Genomic DNA, 18469 nt, shown 5'->3' on the forward strand with positions numbered 1-18469 from the left:
CTGGCAAGAAACCAACAAACAACAATTTAAGCATCAAGTGTTTGTTTTGAAAAAAAGATTAGACATCGAACTCTCACAAGGCTGATCAATAATTTCGAGCCTGAATGCGGAGAAACCTTAAGCACATTTTATCTTGCGTTCTAGTTAAAGAAAAAGGTGTGACTCTTGTATGTGTTTTAAAGGGATTTGACAGACATAGCCTGCGGGGACGATACGCATGAGCTCTGAGTGGTGTGGCTACTAAGAGGAAAGCTGTGATGCTAAAAGCAAAGAGCCATCTGTGTTTGAAAAAGAGACTCTTAATTAAAGACTCGCATTTCACTGGGCACTTATTTTTCGTTCGATAGTTTTGCTTTAGTGTCGCTCATTGTGCGAACACAAAAAAAAGAGGTATTGAAGGGCCAGGTGACAACTATTAAAGAAAATTAAGAGGGGCACAGCTGGTGATTTTTGTAAGCAGCCTCATCAATTTATCACATTTGAAGAGGATGCCCACACAAATTTGCAGTTTTGCTGTATTGTTAGTTTTTATGTTTAATTGGGGTCTTTGCATATAAACAGTGGTTATAATTTTCATTTTTTGCAGATCCGAAAATAATTCAATTCATGACTCAAAAAACAAACAAACAATGTAATCCGTTTAACCCCACTGTATTGTAAAATGATGTAAATTTAAGAGTAGGCAGTTAAGAAAATCTGGCCTTGCCACTGGTGTAAAGGAGGTGCAAGAGATTACAAAGCTCTTGCCAATCCTTTGTCCACCGGCTATTAATGTTCGACATCAACACAAAGCAGAAAAGCCAGCAAATGATCACCTTTTCTTCTCGAAATATGCTTGGGGGTACGAGTAGACAATCGCCTCCCGTCACCCCCCAAAAGAGCATCCTTTCTCTCTTCCATTTGTACTCCATGTGGACTTCTTTATCTAGGTACCCAGGAGCGCCGCCCTGGAGCATGCAACAAATATGTGAATAAATAAGCATTTAAACAAACCACATTAACTTGACATGACATTTCTTGGCTGACTTGTTTAGGACTGTAGCCAAACAGCGAACGCATCATCAATACAGGTGAGGTGTAAGGAGACAAATGAGGTAAACTAGATTAATAATGGACACTCTCCAGAAACAAAACGGTCTCAAGCTGTCACTGGGGCAGTACCCTTTAAAGGGACACTCCCATTTTTTTTGTAAAAGAATAGGCTTGTTTTCCAGCTCCCCTAGAGTTAAACATTTAATTTTTACCGTTTTGAAATCCATCAGTCCATCTCCAGGTCTAAAAAAAGTCAGTACCACTTCTAGCATAGCTCAGCATTGGTTAGACCATTAGCATCGCACTCAAAAACGATCAAAAAGCTCAACATTTTCATAATATTACTCAGTGCCCGAAAATAGTCCTCTGCTATTGAAAGTTACCAAGAGGACAATTTTTGGGCACTGCGTAATAAAAGTCCATGATTATTACGGCAACATGTGAGTATAGTTCCTAGCCATATCTGCCTAGAAAATCACAACTTTTATTTTCTGTCGGTCTTAGTACACAATGTAACTACAGAAGAGTCAAACTTTAAATAGGAAAAATATTGAAACTGGTTATTTTTGAGCTCGATGCTCACGGTCTAATCAGAATCAATGGATTATGCTAAGCTATGCTAAAAGTGGTACCGCCAGACCCGGAGATCGGCTGAATGGATTACTAAACGGCAAAAATCAAATGGTTAACTCTAGCTGGAAAATGAGCAAATAAAAAAAAACTGTAGTGTCCCTTTAAAAAAGTCCTAACATGTGTAGATATGTATACATTTGGTACTAATGTGAACTCTTTAGGTGCAAAGGTGTACTTTTTGAAAGGTTACCACCCCATGTTCTGTTCTGGTGTTTTGTACCCTTACAGGTATACAAATACAATGTTGTACCTTTTGGGGTACATTCCTGTACCTTAAGGAAATATTGTGTACCTTTAAAGCTAAAGTTAATTGTTTTGTATAGGTCTTAAATTTAACTGGTACAAAATTGTTCCTTACGGTACGCAATAGGTTGGTATATTTTACCCCTAAAGGACTGTGGGTCTATTTATAATGCTAATAGCATCTGTACCCCCCACCCCACATTCCAGAACATTATTACCTGGCCCTCATGCAGAAAATAGATATTTGAGCAAACAAAGCCCAGAAAAGAAAACAGGACCAGCTAAGTACATTTTATAAATAATAAGATAATTTCTGAAAATACTTTCAAAGTCTCAAATAATTAATTACCTAAAAACGTATTTAATAATCTTAAAAAAAAGATTAAAACTCAAAATAGTATCAAAGATATTTAAAATAAATATTATATTTTGTTGCTACCAAAGATATGATTAAAAAAGTACATTTTTAACAGTTTAGAAGTACAGCTAATTCATGTAATGTGCAAGGTGCACAGGTACATTTTTGTACCCTTCAGTCCCAACGTTGTAAAACTACAACACTGACTAAACAAGCTCAAAATCTTATATAATCAAAACATTCAGCTGCATCTTAAAATCTGCATGATCTAGACATATAACTAATCACAGAAAAAAAGATTTTAGGCATTTTACTTACACGATTGTTGATTTATTTAGTCCATAAAAAAGTCATGTTCTTCAAGGCAGGTTTGCAGGTTTTGTAAGTCCACTGTCAGGAAAACAAACCTATTTACAAAGTCAACCATTCAAAATCAATGCAGGGTTAAACAATAGGACTTATTACTTGTGTAAATGTGGTTTTAAAGAGAAAAAAACATGTACAGGTATATTTTATTAGACCTGATGTTGTAATGGGCTTTACAGGGTTATGTGTTGTATACTCAAAAATGAACCTTTTTGGGTACCACCCCAGTGACAGATTTTTCTGACAGTTTACAATAATAATAATAATAATGTTGTTTTGGAAAAGGCATAAGATACAATCTTTTTTCTTTAAAGTAATTCATTCTGGGCCTGTGTGCATTTTGTTTAAAACAGCTGTGTTAAAACACATGCTAGTAACCAATGGTTAACCTACTGTAGTTTTTTACTGTGCAACACAGAGAAGCTGACTTTAAATTTTCTAGTGGAAGTATGGCACTTATGTATTAATGAATGTATTTTCCTAACATTTTATTATTGCTTTTATGAAATATTAAAACATAACACACTCAAGGCTATGCTATACTTTGAATATAATCACAGCTGAAAGGCTCTGCTGATAATGCTGTAATTATATTTACTATTTCAACACAGCCTCCATTTCTTTATTAGCGCCTATTTACAAGACAGCATGTTAGATAACTAACAACCCCAAACTAGAAGAAAATATTCTTAACTTTATTACACAGAACACATACAACAGTCTTTTACTCATTTTCCAATAGTAAAAAAAGAAAAATACATCTACGGCTGTACATGCACATTGAGAGAGAGAGAGCTGTGTGTCGCAAATGTTAAGGTATCATACACTTTACAACCCGAACTAGATAGAGACAGTCAGAAAAATAAATACAAACATACAATACAGTTTTTCAAGGGAGGGCACTTTTGAATGAAACACTGTTGATGTGGATGTGTTGTACCATGAAAATGAAATAAAACTAATGTCAAAACCAACTTGTAATCAAAAGTGCTATCATTGGATGGTTGCATTTTGGACGAGATGATAGTAAATATATATATCTATCTATCAAATAAAAGGAAAACAACTTGAATGGGTTTGCAATTCTATTTAATATGTACACTACTGTTCAATGTCCCCACAGCATTGCACAAAGAATTGAAGCTCAAGTCTGTGGTTTGTATTGTATATCCCAACAGTTAAAATGACATCAATGTCAGGAGCATCTTCACCAACATTGTGACACAATATTAGTGTTAAAAAACCACTAATATCAAAATACCAAAATGATATAGTCTACGGTACAACCTATTTACGCTATGTACTGGTAACCTGTTACTAAACTCACAAGAAATCATCGGGCAATGTCACTTGAAACAACTGATGCTTAATGATAATGAATAAAATATGATTTGTTTATATTTGCATTATTTCATTTGTAAGATAAATTAAGTTGAAGTATTTGATTCAATACTGAACTGTTTACAAAACTTATTTTTTTAGGGCTGACATTGAATCTATTAGGTTAAAAAAATGTAAATACATGATTTTTGCACGCAAGGCACAACGCTAATGGGGCGTACACACCAAACGTGAATTCAACGATTTGCGCACACAGATTACAGACAGAGTGAATGCAAAGACGCAAATATACACAAACTCGCGCGGCAGTGCGAATGACGTGAATTGGGTGGGGCGATTGCCGGGAAAACATGCGCCTCAAACGCATCTTCGTGCAAGTTGAAAATATTAAACTTAAGCGAAATATTCGCATGACACGAAGTTAAATACCGCAAGTAATCTAGAGCGAGAAACGCAATGCTTCGCATTTAGTGTGTACACAGCATAACAATGAAAAGGTGCTTTTAATTTTATTAGCAATTTCAGCAATCCATAATTTGTTACAAAACGTTATTAAGCAAATTAGTGTTTAGTGTCTCCTTATCTTACTCTAATTTACAATGGTAAGCTTATAATAATACTTTATGATGTGCCCGGTTTGGTACAAATTTGTGGCAAAGGTCAGTTTAACTTTAATAAGTAGGCTACTTGCAATTTCATGTTTCAAACAGAGATGGCGATATAGAGGCTATATCGGTTACAAATTGCAGCTTTAACAATGAAAAAACAGGATAAATGTTGTTTGTATTTGCATATTTGAACGTTTTTGTTTCTCACATACAGCATTTGTCAGTCATACTTACAGTAACGGCGCATTCACACGGGGCGTAAGTGTTAACGCTTAACGGAAGGTTTGTCTGAAGCGTGGCCAACAGCCAATCACAGTGGCCGCTACACATGCTCCAGTCTTCCATAAACGTAATTGGCTGGCTCTGCCTAGGTTATTTGCATAAGGCGATCTAATTGGCTGACGCACGCGTTGCTGCTTGAAAAGTTGAGAAATGTTCAACTTCTGCCGCGAGCAACGGCACTGACGCGGCGCTGACGGATCCACAATTCATTTAGGCAACGCATGACATCACCCATTAAAAGTGAATGGGAAGCGTTAACGCTTATGCCCTGTGTGAATGTGCCGTAAATGCGAACGTTTATGGATGTTTTGTTTACAATGAGGTCTAATTAATGTTCCCAATCTACAATAAAAGATGACGTATGCGCACACCCTGAAACATTCGGAACCGACAACCATTTTAAAGAGCTCTGCCAAGCCAAGGTAACTAACGCACTATTCAGTCACAAAAAAACTTTCGATAAGTCACATTAAACTCACATAGCAAGGCTCAGGCAATATATATCCTTCAAATTAAAAGGCAGAGGAATCTTAACTGAAAGGCAATTTACAATGTATGAGCACGTATTTATTTCTCAGTGATGTAGCAGCCCTTGAACCATCACTCTTTAGTGTATTTATGCACTGCTGTTGACGGTTCTCGCTGAATGCTGACTGCTCATGGACAAGGTCTTGTTTGAGAGGTTTAATGCCGGTTGAGTGTCTGTACGTACCTCACGGGTTCCTCTAGCTCTTAATTGGGATGCTTCACTACAGTACAAGAGTTCGTTTTTTCGAACCCTGGTGCATTCGTTTGAAAACATTACGTACATTTGCTCCAACTCAGATGCGTAATTTGTGTCTTTAAACATTTCTGGTTTCCGAATTTTTTTTTAAAAGTGACAGACAAATACAGTGAAACTCTTAAAGCAACACTAAAGAGTTTTTGCTCTTTGCTCCCCCTACAGGTCGGAAGCGGAATTGTCCATTACCACTGTCGTAAATAATTTAGCCTACCGCAGCAAAGCTGGCTGTGATTGGTAAAGCAAGTTCTTGTAGTTTTCACTCGAACTAAAGGACCGCGACCTGACGGTTTGAAACTTCTTTAGTGTGGTTTTGGCCGATAGAGGGCTGCAAAGCGAACCCTGTTTCGAGTGGATGAACGACTGAAACTTTTTTAGAAACGTTACTTTAAGGTAAAAAAACTCTTTAGTGTGGCTTTAACTAGGTACAATGCTTGCGGTGGTATGCATGCAGTGATCGTGGAAACATACTGCAGTTCAGACCCAAATAATACAATGCAAGCTAAGAAGTAGGAATCGAATGCGTGTTTAGGACAGGCTATCAAACGAAATTATAAAAATCAGGCTTAATGTAAGTCTCTGATCAATAAATATTACTGCCATCCAGTGTTGGGGGTAAAGCATTACAAGTAACGCGCATTACGTAATAATATTACTTTTTTGAAGTAACGAGTAAAATAACGCATTACTTTATAAATGTACACATTAATATTTGAGTTACTTTTTTAAAAAAGTAATGCGAGTTACTTTTCAGTTTAATTAATTCAATTTAAAAATAAAATAATTAAGAATTAAACATATTAACGTAGAATTACGCACTCTGTGCGCCTGAGCGGGAACAGTTTGAGTCAGAAACGGAGATGGCAGACCAGAGCTTGACATTTTTGCGATCATAAAAAACACCTGCAAGGCCTGAAAGAGATCAAGCCTCAGCCAAGTAAGAAAAAGTAACGCAAAAGTAACTTAAAAGTAACGTAAGCATTACTTTCCGTGGAATTAGTTACTTTTTGGGGAGTAACTTAATATTGTAATGCATTACTTTTAAAAGTAACTTTCCACAACACTGCTGCCATCCAAACTTTCCTATAATTGTGTCGATATGTTTCATACAGAACACAATTGTGGTGGTTAAAAACAGCAGGCTTATGAAGAATAAGATATGAAATAACTCAATTCAATGAATAAAACCTTTGATTACAGTTTTCCTTCACCTGCTCAAACATGCACAACTTGACATTTATATGGAATTATGTTAGTATGGAAATTAATGCTAAAGATCACACATAAATTGATGGTTATCATTTTCAGATATGCAAGGAAATGTGTCTATTATATCACTTCCCCCTCTGAGGATATTAAATATCTATCTATATATATATTTATATTCATATTATCTTTTTAATATACCATTTGAGATAACGGTTTTGGCTTCTGTTAAATGTATTTTTTCCATTAAGGTTCAAGAATACAAAATAATACACAGTTGAAAGAAACCCAGCACCAAAAACCTGAGAAAGAACAGCTTTAACATTTTAATAATAAAAGTCTCATCCAAAGCATTTTGATGAAATGAAAAAAAAATGATAAGGGAATTTGCACAAAGTACACAATGATTTTTTGGTGGTATGAAATGTGTCACTATCAACATCTGAATGCTAACAAAATGATTCCTGTGAATCAGGTATGCGATTACACATACTGTGATACATAATTCTTCAAATCACTTCCTCTGTCCCATGTGGGAATTTGGTACGGCTGTCAACCTAAAGGTATTGTATGAGGAACAGATTTATTGTGCATCTTAGTATCTCACATATACTGTTGTTGTTTTTTTGGGCATACATGTACAATCTACTGTACGGTAAAAAAAACGCATCTACCCTAAAGTACAGTATGTTAGACCAGATAAAGAGCCTATCCTACCGCATGTAACTACTGTATGTCAGCTCGGTACACATGCAAGCTGTCTTTAATTTTCCTCTGTTATTTAAACATAATGATGATGAACTCTGGAGGATGCATTATGCCGCCTGTGTGCTATATTATAATGAACGTATAGATCTTATTAATGTGTGAACGGTATTTGCATACATCTGTACATGTACAGTAAATCAAATATTACATTGTTTTTTTTCATTCTTTCTTTTTTGCTGTTTGTCATTTTTTACATTATTTTAATAAAAAAAGAAAACCATGTTATTTTACATGAAACAGGACACAGCAGTAACCTCAAGTCACACAGTTCAATACTGAGCAAAATAACCATTCAGTTATTCACGATTACATGAATTTTTGCTTCTCTTTTCACATACAAAAGGTTGGAGAGACACATACACTGTAGTTGGATCTATAAGTTCTACCCGGCTAACAACTGACTCCATTCACAGTCCAGTTTACCATTTGAAAATCCGAAATATTGTTAAATCCCAAAGCATCCTATTACAGACCCATAAACCCACACTGACCTTATTCCCTCAGAAATAAAATTGAAGGCAAAATAATAAAAACATAATAATAATCGATAAAGTATTCTGCCTCTGTGTGTGGGACTGTGAGTCTGGTACTGAGAAGCGGGCAGGTGCTTTAGCATCAAAACTTGCTCAGGAACGAGAGCGTTAGGACGAGCGTTAGGAGCAAGAACGAGTTGGTTGGCGAAGATGCTGAATTGTTCACGTCGTGTATCGCTCCGGGGCCTGTGGGAAAACAAAGTGTCTGAATGCGATGTGCAACCCCACACGCTAACAACCGTGCATTTCAGCATGCATTACTGTATGTTGTTTGAAGACGTCATTACAAATATGCAGTTTAGCAATCGTAAGTGTTGGTGGAAGCCACAGGGCAACGAGACAAGAGTTGATTTAATTGCATTAGGCAGACACATTGAGAAGCTCATTGACTATGCCGAGTTACACTTGACATGGGTTGGGTGCATAAATTGACATGTTAAGTCATTAGAGGCAAACTCTTACCGTACAAAATAATGCTCGCGTTTGTTATCCCCAAAGTGTTCATAGCCACGCAGGTGTAGTTCCCGTAATCCTCTTCAGAGACGTTAAAGAAGGTTAGCATGGATTGTTTCCCTTTGCTTTCGATCTTGATCCCATTGAGTCCATTGAAGATTCTGTAAAAATATACAACTTTTTTTAATGGCTTGTGGTGGTCTAGCATGTGCAAAATGTGGTCTCGTTGTGTTCACATATAAAACACAGGTTTGAATAAGGCCTGCACAATTTCTGGATCCTGCATACCCTCTCTCCACCAAAATATTTGTATATTTCTAGGTGGAAAAACAGCCGTTTATAAATAAAAAATTATATATAACACTGTCTGTGCAATCCAGGTTAAAGGGAAATTCCACTTTTTTGAAAATATGTTCATTTTCCAGCTCCCCTAGAGTTAAACATTTGATTCTTACTGTTTTGAAATCCATTCATGTGATCTTCGGGTCTGGCGCTAGCACTTTTAGCATAGCTTAGCACATTCCATTGAATCTGATTAGACCATTAGCATCACGCTAAAACATAACCAAAGAGTTTCAATATTTTTCCTATTAAAAACTTGACTGTTCTGTAGTTACATTGTGTACTAAGACCGACAGAAAATTAAAAGTTGTGATTTTCTAGGCAGAAATGGCTAGGAACTATACTCTCATTCTGGCGTAATAATTAAAGACTTTGCTGATGTAAAATGGCTGCAGCAGGCGTAGTGATATTACGCACTGCCCAAAAATAGTCACCTGACATTGAAAGTTACCAAGGGGACTATTTTCGGGAGATTTTATGCACAACTGTCATTAAGTGTCATTCGTTCAATTATGTCATTTTTAATGCAAAGATGACATTGTTTGAGATGTCTTTGTTATGACAACTTGACATATACCAATACATCATAACTTGTTATGCCAACTTGACATTACCAAGACAAAAACTGACCACTTTTTACTGTACCAGTGATACAAATATAATGTGTCATTAAAATGTAATTAAGTGTTAATACTCTGTCATATAGTTTTATAACAGTGTAATGAATATTTTTCTTGACCTCAACTACAGTGGTAGAAATATAATGTGTCATTAAAATGTCATTAAGTGTTAATACTCTGTCATATAGGTTTATAACAGCGTCATGAATATTTTTCTTGACCTCAACTACAGTGGTACAAATATAATGTGTCATTAAAATGTCATTAAGTGTTTATACTCTGTCAAATAGTTTTATAATGGCATCATGAATATTCTTCAGTTTATAATGTTTTTTAAGTTTCCTCCATGTGTTTAACAAATTAAATAAATCATTCAATAATAATAATTATAATAATAATTACAATTAATAAAATTGTATTCTATTGCATTTGGATACCGATTTGTCTAAAATTTTATGAAAACAGTACAATAATTGGTTAAGCCATGCAGCGTTGTGTCCATATCGCTGCAAAGTTAATTACATAAAATTAATTAAATGTTTTGTTCGTTTTTTCTTCTATGTCAGAACATTTCAGAACCCTCTGTATGAGGAAGAACAAGTTCTGTAAGTTGTCAGTTTTTATTTATTGTGCACATACATAAAGTTAAGTATAATCTTTTGATGTGTCTGTTGCATTTTGTTAAGCTATTTAAAATTATTTGACATATTATTAACACTTAATGACATTTAAATGACAGTTTAATGTAATGTTAAAGGATAACTCCATTTTTTTAAAAAGAAATCCAGATAATTTACTCCAAAATGTTGATGTCTTTCTTTGTTCAGTCGAGAAGAATATTTTTTGTCAAAAATGACAATCGTTTCACTAGATAAGACCCTTATGCCTCGTTTGGGATTGTTTATAGTCCTTTGAAACTCCGTTGAACAAAACTGTTAAGTGTTGAGTTAAGTATTAAGTGTTGGGCTCTATTAAAGTCCATTAAAATGAGAAAAATCCTGCAATGTTTTCCTCAAAAAACATAATTTCTTCTCGACTGAAAAAAGAAAGACATCAACATTTGGGATGACATGGTGGTGAGAAAATTGACTAATCCTTTAAGCCATTAAGCTAGGTAGTTTCTTAAGTTTGATAATTATTCTGCTACGTTTATGACAGATTTATGACAAGTTATGATGTATTAGTTTGTCAATGTCAAGTTGTCATAACAAAGACAATTCAAATGTTATTTTTGCATTAAAAAATTACATATCTGATCAAATTACACTTTTTGACAGTTGTCATAAAATCTCTTTCATGTTCATAGCATGTGTCATGTCATGACTATGAACACCCCTACAAGTTAAGTGTCACTGAATTATTTTATGTAGAAAACAGTAAATCACATAAAAATTACTTTCACAGACTGGGTCACACATACTGTAGACTTACTTGCGGTCACCCTTAAACCATTCAAAATCTGCCAGAGGCACGGCTGATGCCTCGCACCACAGTACCCCTTTCTGACCAACAGCCGTTCCCGTGCTCCGAGCTCGCGAAATGACAGGCGGATCTGTAAAATTATTCATTATTGTATGTGAGAAATGACCAGCATTAAACAATTATTTAAATGAAACTATTTGGATAAAAATGCAAAACTCACAGTTTACGGTAACCTGAACAGTCCTGACGTCTGGAGGCGAGATATCGTTTGAGGTCATGCATTCGTACGAGCCGGACATGTCTTTGGTGATTCCGTTAATTTCCACATATTCGCCCTCGGTTATAACTCTGCTACCTGTGCCAAAACACACAAGGAATAAGTCATCATTATCACGTGTAAAATCATATTTCATAATTAACCTTTTACATAAAGTATAAATCTCCTGAGGGGGCTACAGACATATAATGTAGCAGATGTTGAGTAGGTGCAAAAAAGCTTTATGATTATTATCATTAGCACTGTTCATGACATCAGGAATATTTTACAGTGTGTACCAGCAAACATGTGTTGATTGAAGTGCTGTGATGGTATTTGTTGCTGTGTGAAAATATGTATATTAAAGAACATTTACACTTGTTGTACTTTACACTGTCACAGTACATCAATACTTCACTCACAGTCAGCCATCTTTAGTATAACTTTAACCTTTTGTTGAAATTTTTGCACAGGATGGAGGCTGTATCAAATGCATCATTGTAGTGTCATAATGCCACAATTATTACTGCTTTATTTAATTCCTGCTGGCTCCATCTAGAAACAACCGGTATTAGAAAATCTCAGGTTATTTCTAAAGCAGACATGCTTATTTTGCTCTGATCCCTCCTATTTCACAAGATTTATTTGACATTACCTCAATCTGAAGGCATAACAAGGTTGGTGAATGTCAAGTAAGGAAAACATGTTATACTTGGCCAATCCCGATTGACCCCCTGTTGTTGTTTAAAGCTTGTTAAGTCAATCATTTTACAAAAAGCACCTCTATCTCCGATTAGGTTCTTAACCAAAACACATGGTCAGAAATAATTTAGCTATTCCTTAGAGGAAAAGAAATAAAGTTTTGCCCTTAGGTTCATGCAGGCAGTTAGTGCAAATGCCAGTTTAGAAAAACTCAACATTAATCCATCTCATTAATAAAGCCTCGGTCCTTCATTCAGTGTAAAGGTTGAGGAATGGACCTGGGTTGTTATTTTGTTTCTAATAACACAGCCTTGGGGATTGTGGGAAAGTTGGCAATTATGCTTATCTCCTTATGTGGCTCAATCCTGTATTTTTTTAAGTTTGAGCAATTATTAAGGGGACAAGTCTGTAAAATAAACCCAGATACCCAGAACATCAGATGAATGAAAATTACAAACCCTACATTTTGAATATTGTTTTAAAATCTGACCTTTTACTCCCTAAAGCAATTCACTGCTAGATGCCGCTGAAAGTCTCACATGAATTCTTACAAGTTGGCTAATTCGTACGAAGTGAATCGTACAAAAACGTACAATTAGTATATAAAAACAATAATAAAACCCCACCTCTAACTCCTCTACCCCAATCCCCAACGTCACGGGGCAAACACAAATCATGCAAACATGTATGAGTGTGGTCGTATGAATAAAATATGTACGAACTGTCATGAGATTGCGTTGGCCACACTTAACTCTTTCTCGCCATTGACAAGTTAATTCGTCGATAAAGAGAAAACACTCCCCTGCCAATGACGAGTATTTCCGGCAATCCGTAATACCGTTATTATCTTCCGCAACTTATAAAACTCGGATGTATCGCCCTATAGGCAAACAGCTGTATGTCCGTGTATGTTTTGAGAATCGTTTTGAATCTGATCTCAATCAAAAGTCCTTCACAAAAATGGAATTATCTCGGCTTTTTGCTCAAAATTTTGTGTTTATAAAGAAACCCATATTTGAAAGGTGATAATAAGAGAACTAATGAAGGTAGGATGGAATTATTTTTTGTTTGAAAGCAAAAGGTCTGTTATATTGTATGTTTATATATTTAAAGAAGAACATTTTCTGGAAGGCATTAAACTTTTGTGAAAATCGTGAAAAATGCTGTCGCTGCCTAGCAACTATTTTTAAACGCTGGCAGGGAAAGAGTTAATGTAGGGACTTGATAAATGTCATTGGTCTTGATAACAAAATCATTTATATAATTAATATATTTAAACAATTTTATTAATTATATTTAAACATATAATTATATTATAATCATTAATATAATAATTAAACATTTCTATTTCTATTATTTCTAACCAAAGAATTTAATATAGGCTGGCAATAATATTAATAAATATTGTATAAAGTCCAAGATTTTTTTAGTCTCTTCTCAACTGTCCAGATGAGAAGAGACTGGATGCTATCAGACATTTATGCACAAAAATACTATACAGGCCAAATGTGAGGTTTATTTAGTTTATCTATAATGATTTTTAGCTAACTCTCTACTCAATCTCTGCCTTTTTAAAACTCAAAGTGTTGAACAGGGCCAGGTGTTCAACCACCCAAATCTTGATTCCTTTCCAAGTGATATACACTGCTATAAAATGCCTTTAGATGTAAATAATGGTAGTAATATGGTTTTGGCAGGTTTAAATCTTTTAAAATATTTACAAAAGTTTGAAAAAGTAAAAGAAGAAAACCTTTTCTTTATAATGGTTTTATTGCAATAATAATCAGGGCAATCAATCTCTCCCTGCGACTCCTTTTCTTGTGCATAAAAAGGTTCTTTCATTAAGGATGTGATATGCATTTACAACAGCACCACTTAAAAACAAATCTAAACTGAAGGACATTGTTGTTGGCTATACATGTGCTTCATAAACTTATCAACATTAAAAGGATTTTCAGCTAACTTCACAGACAACGCCGTTATTTGATAAACTGTGTGTATTCGATCTTGCCAAGCTGTATACGTACCATATACGAGTGCTTCAACAAAACTTGCCAGGCATCCTTGTCACAACAACATTTGTGGCATTCACACAAATACAAAGGGAATTCTTTCATTGTATAACAAAGCTTCAATTGTTTTGCTTCCCTTATAGCTGCGAACTGGAAAAAAATGAACATAGAAAAGGCATGAAAGTTCAAAGGCGAACCCAATAGGAGGTCTACCAAAGAGCAGCTATAATAGAGACACATCGAGCTATTTTCATGTAGTTTTCATTTGTATTTAACTATTATAGAGTGGTCAGTTTGGTTTTCAAGCAGTGCAGGGCCAATCGTATAAACCAGGAGTAAAGCAATGATTTATAATGTTTACTTTAGAGACGAAAACCCGGGGCCCACAGCAATTACATTCAGCACTGAGTAATAATGCAGCTGTTGTCATGAGACCGTCGTCTTCGACAGAGAAGAGCATTATTACAACATGACAAAGAAAACAGTAAGAATAAGTAAAGGGTCTGCTTTGGGGGGGGGGGGGGTGCAGAAGTGCTTCTATAACTGAATTTGGAGAGATTAGGATCAAGGGAACGTCTCTACCCCCACGTTACAGTCGGAAGGCAAAGTAGTTTAAACTGATCACCTCGCTGAGGCCGAGGGAACAACATTAAGATAAGGCTTTATTAAGGGGATGTCTGACTTTATTAAGATTGTGTGATTAAATATTGGCACATATATCAGCATAATAAGCTGACTTATCTTTTCAGCATTACCTTTTCTCTGTTTCTGCTGTTTTACCTGTTTTCATCGGGCTCTGGAGACTAGATCAAGGGAAAACAGGTAAATAAAAGATTTCCAGGCAGATTTAAATTAGTCCCTGTTTTCATGAATAATAAATTGTCATTGACAACTTTTTTGTCCTTGACTCATCTGCATCTATTAAACCGCTTCATTGCTTAAATTATTAGTGGGTAGAGTTACAGACATTCTTTGTTTTTATTTAAGTTGTTTTTTATGTGTACATTTAAACCAATTTACACTGCATTTTAAAAACAGTGCATATAATATATTATATAATATAATATATATTCAATATAATATGCACATACATTAATCACTCACAAACTGTGTTAAATGTAAATTGATTCATGAAATCTCTGTGGGCCTACTTGTGTGAATGTTATGAATCAGAATAAACAAGATATCCTGCTGATCGTTTGATTTAACAGCTTTTACCCATGATCACAAATTATATACCAGACATTTTAATGACTTACTTAACATTTTAAAGTAAAAAAAATGCTTCATTATATTTACATTTATGCATCTGGAAGATACTTTTATCTAAAGTGACCTACTCAAGCTATATGGGCAATTCCATGCAAATGTCAATCTTGTTATGTAAAGTTTTTAACCATACTGAAATCTCAGGTGTCAATGGTGGCTTAAATACCTTTGCAAAGTCTTTGTTAAAGTTTTTCAAACTTTTTTTTTATTATTTCCCATTGTTTAAGTAAGTGCAAATTTTTGAATTGTCAAGTCCATAACGGAGAAATGTCATATCCATAACGCGGTTTCTACATACCTGTACAAAAATGTACTTAAAGGGGTCATAGCATGAAAATCTGACTTTTTCCATGTTTAAGTGCAAGAATTGGGTCCCGAGTGCTTCTATCAACCCAGAAAACATGAAACAGAACAACCCAGTAACTTTTTGGTAAACCATTCTCTGCAAGCATGTGAAAAATTAGGTAGGTAGCAAGGCCAATTCCAATAAAACCGCCCTTAATCTGCACTATCCAACCACAGCACTGCCATTTAGTGCAGAGAGAAAGAAGAAAGAAAAGATAATTGACAGCACAATTGAGTTTCAATTTCAACAAACCACTATCATTTCGATCAGTGTTTGCATTTCATCAGCTCATTTGCATTTTTAAGGACACACCCCAAAACGGCACAATTTTGCTTAGGCCAACAAAGTGTCAATTTTAACATGCTATAATAAATTATCTGTGGGGTATTTTGAGTTAAAACTTCACATACGCAGTCTGGAGACACCAAATAGTTATTTTACATCTTTAAAAAAAATCATAATATGACCCCTTTAAAATAAATTTAAAATATTGAAGAGCCGTCTCTTCTCAATTTTGGTGTTATTGCTTTGTGCCTTTTAATTTACAGAATTCCTACAAAGTATGTTGTCTCCCAAAATATTGTGTGCTTTTTTGTCACATATGCATGCATGTTTCCCTTATCTCAAATATAAAACAGGACTGACATATTTCTGTCTGCACTCTGTCATCAGGGGTTTAGGAAAATTTAAACAGATATTTTCTGAGAAATTATATTACAAGTTTTGACCGCAAATGTCATATCCATAACGCTGAGATCGCTCAAACTGTATGTGTTTTCCGTATGTGTGATCATTGGGATCGAACCCATGCCCTTTGTGTTATCAAAACAATGCTCTACCTGTTTTAAAGGGGATCTGGAAAATTTATTATAAATTAATTGATATTAAGAAAGTTCTATGCTAAAGTTTTTCTTACAATGCACTGAAAAAAAACTTATGGACAGCGGTTGCACATGATTAAAGTAGTTTTTTTTTATGAAATTAATATTAATTAAAATTAATTTAATTTTAAGAAAACTTGATTCAATCATCTTGAACTGGTGTACATAATTAAATTACGTAGATCCAACATTTTTTTAAGAAAAATTTAAAGAAAACTTCATTCAATCTGAGATTTTTTTTCAGTGTGTATCTGGTAGTGTCCACATGCATTTACAAGGCGTGAAGCAACAGTAGCTTGGCCAATGACAGCCTCTCTTGCATCTGTTTTGTATTGTGATAGTGATCATGTGCATTAATACTGCGAAGCAGGCATTCTGGTCCTCTCCATAAACTAATAAAGGCATTATGGAACGATATTACACATATAATGAGATTCCACTTTGCTAATGATTTCGTAATAAGCTGCTGACCGTCATTACTGTTTGTCAACACACCTAATTGCGTTTCGCAATCGTCCCTAAATGGACTGCCTCCCTAATAGAAATTCAAATGATGATTACTTCAGATTGTAAAGCAATGACTAAGCTAATTACAGGAAGTCACAATGCAGGTAACAATTTTTATTTTTTTGATGTTACAGGGACTTTTGATTGTTTGCCGCGAGCAGCATGATACAGCTTATATAATAAGGTTTCAAGGAACAGTAGTCAGCCAGGAGCTAGGGATGAAATCCATCCTAAAAAAGACTCAGAGACCTCAGGTAGCTTTATGAAAGTATGATATCTTTTCATTTTTTTACCAAATTTAAAAATTAAAAACAGAAGTAGGTCTTTATCATGCTTTACATTTAGTCTGATCTGGGAAGGCTGAAAGACAAAGAGGTGTGACATTTATATGGGGGTAGTGTTGGTTTGCAATAATAGCGCTAAAGAAGACAGAAACTCATTTTCCTAATTAGTATTTTTGTCTTGCACTGTTGTAACATCCTTAAGATAAATCTACTACGATAAATTTTGTAAGAAATTCAAATAACAAGATTTGGTTTCAGAGAAAGCAAGCACGAATCGAATTAGTTTAATTTACTTGCGCTTAAAACAGAGAAAAACAATTTGCCAAAGGGGTAAAGAAAATAAACAATCCAAGATATATCAAGAAAGCCAACCTTAATATGTTGTGTAATTCAGCTACTTATGTAAATATAGCTTGTTGGAGTTGTTTAAATATTTTTCAAGGAAATAAGAGTAAAAACACTTGTTTCTTTTTATTGAATTAGAATAATTTATAGTATAATCATTTAAATTAAACTTACAATTACATTTTTCTATTGGGCAGACAGTTTTATCCAAAGTGACTTACAGTTCAATGTAAGTCGAAATATTTTGAGCTGCTAACACAATGCTCCACTAGTATTTACCCCAAGTAACATACTCCACCTGCCCTAATAGCATTACCTTACACATACGTAACTATCTGTATATATCTGTATATCTAATGTGCACTGTCACCAAGTAAGAAAGGTTCGTAAAGATCCATGGTACTTTAAAGTAGCCCCCGATATTTATCGGCCAATTTTTGATGAATTTGAAACCATCGGCATATCGGCAATAGCACGAGAAAGGCCGATACCGATTGTTTATTAATTAACATAAAGAAATCCATTATATGTAAAAAAATGAGTAAATGTTGTTAATAAAATAAATGCTGAATAGCAAAAATCATCTTTGAAAGTTGTCATACTGTCATATTATATTTGTTTTAGCTTAATTTGTGCCTCTCTTATTATGTTGGTCAGTTACATGTTAATTAGATCCAATCCATGTTCAGTAAAAATAATTTATGCAGAAATAAACTAGCTAATAGACCAACTGTATAGTATTGTATACAAGTGTTTAATATCGGTATCGGCATCGGTATCGGCCAGAAGTTGTCTGTTTAAATCGGTATCGGCACCGGCCCCAAAAAATCCTATAGTGCATCCCTAACTTTAAAGGTAGCCTATGTGACTCATGTATGC

The 18469-nt window shown here is 34.8% G+C and overlaps 1 protein-coding gene across 2 annotated transcripts in view; it reads right to left on the minus strand.

Moving 5' to 3' along the window:
- Nucleotides 1-3306: 3306 nt before the first annotated feature.
- opcml (opioid binding protein/cell adhesion molecule-like) overlaps nucleotides 3307-18469 on the minus strand; it is a 176969-nt gene continuing 161806 nt past the window's right edge. For both annotated transcript variants that reach the window (XM_055208256.2, XM_055208255.2), the window contains 4 exons: nucleotides 11209-11343; nucleotides 10998-11118; nucleotides 8614-8765; nucleotides 3307-8337 (listed from right to left, as the gene is read on the minus strand). In XM_055208256.2, coding sequence (XP_055064231.2) covers nucleotides 8234-8337; nucleotides 8614-8765; nucleotides 10998-11118; nucleotides 11209-11343 — 512 coding nt within the window. In that variant the 3' untranslated portion in view covers nucleotides 3307-8233. The remainder of the gene's footprint in view (nucleotides 8338-8613; nucleotides 8766-10997; nucleotides 11119-11208; nucleotides 11344-18469) is intronic.

This window comes from Misgurnus anguillicaudatus, chromosome 12 (assembly GCF_027580225.2).
Source record: "Misgurnus anguillicaudatus chromosome 12, ASM2758022v2, whole genome shotgun sequence".
In the NCBI taxonomy this organism is placed as follows: Eukaryota; Metazoa; Chordata; class Actinopteri; order Cypriniformes; family Cobitidae; genus Misgurnus; species Misgurnus anguillicaudatus.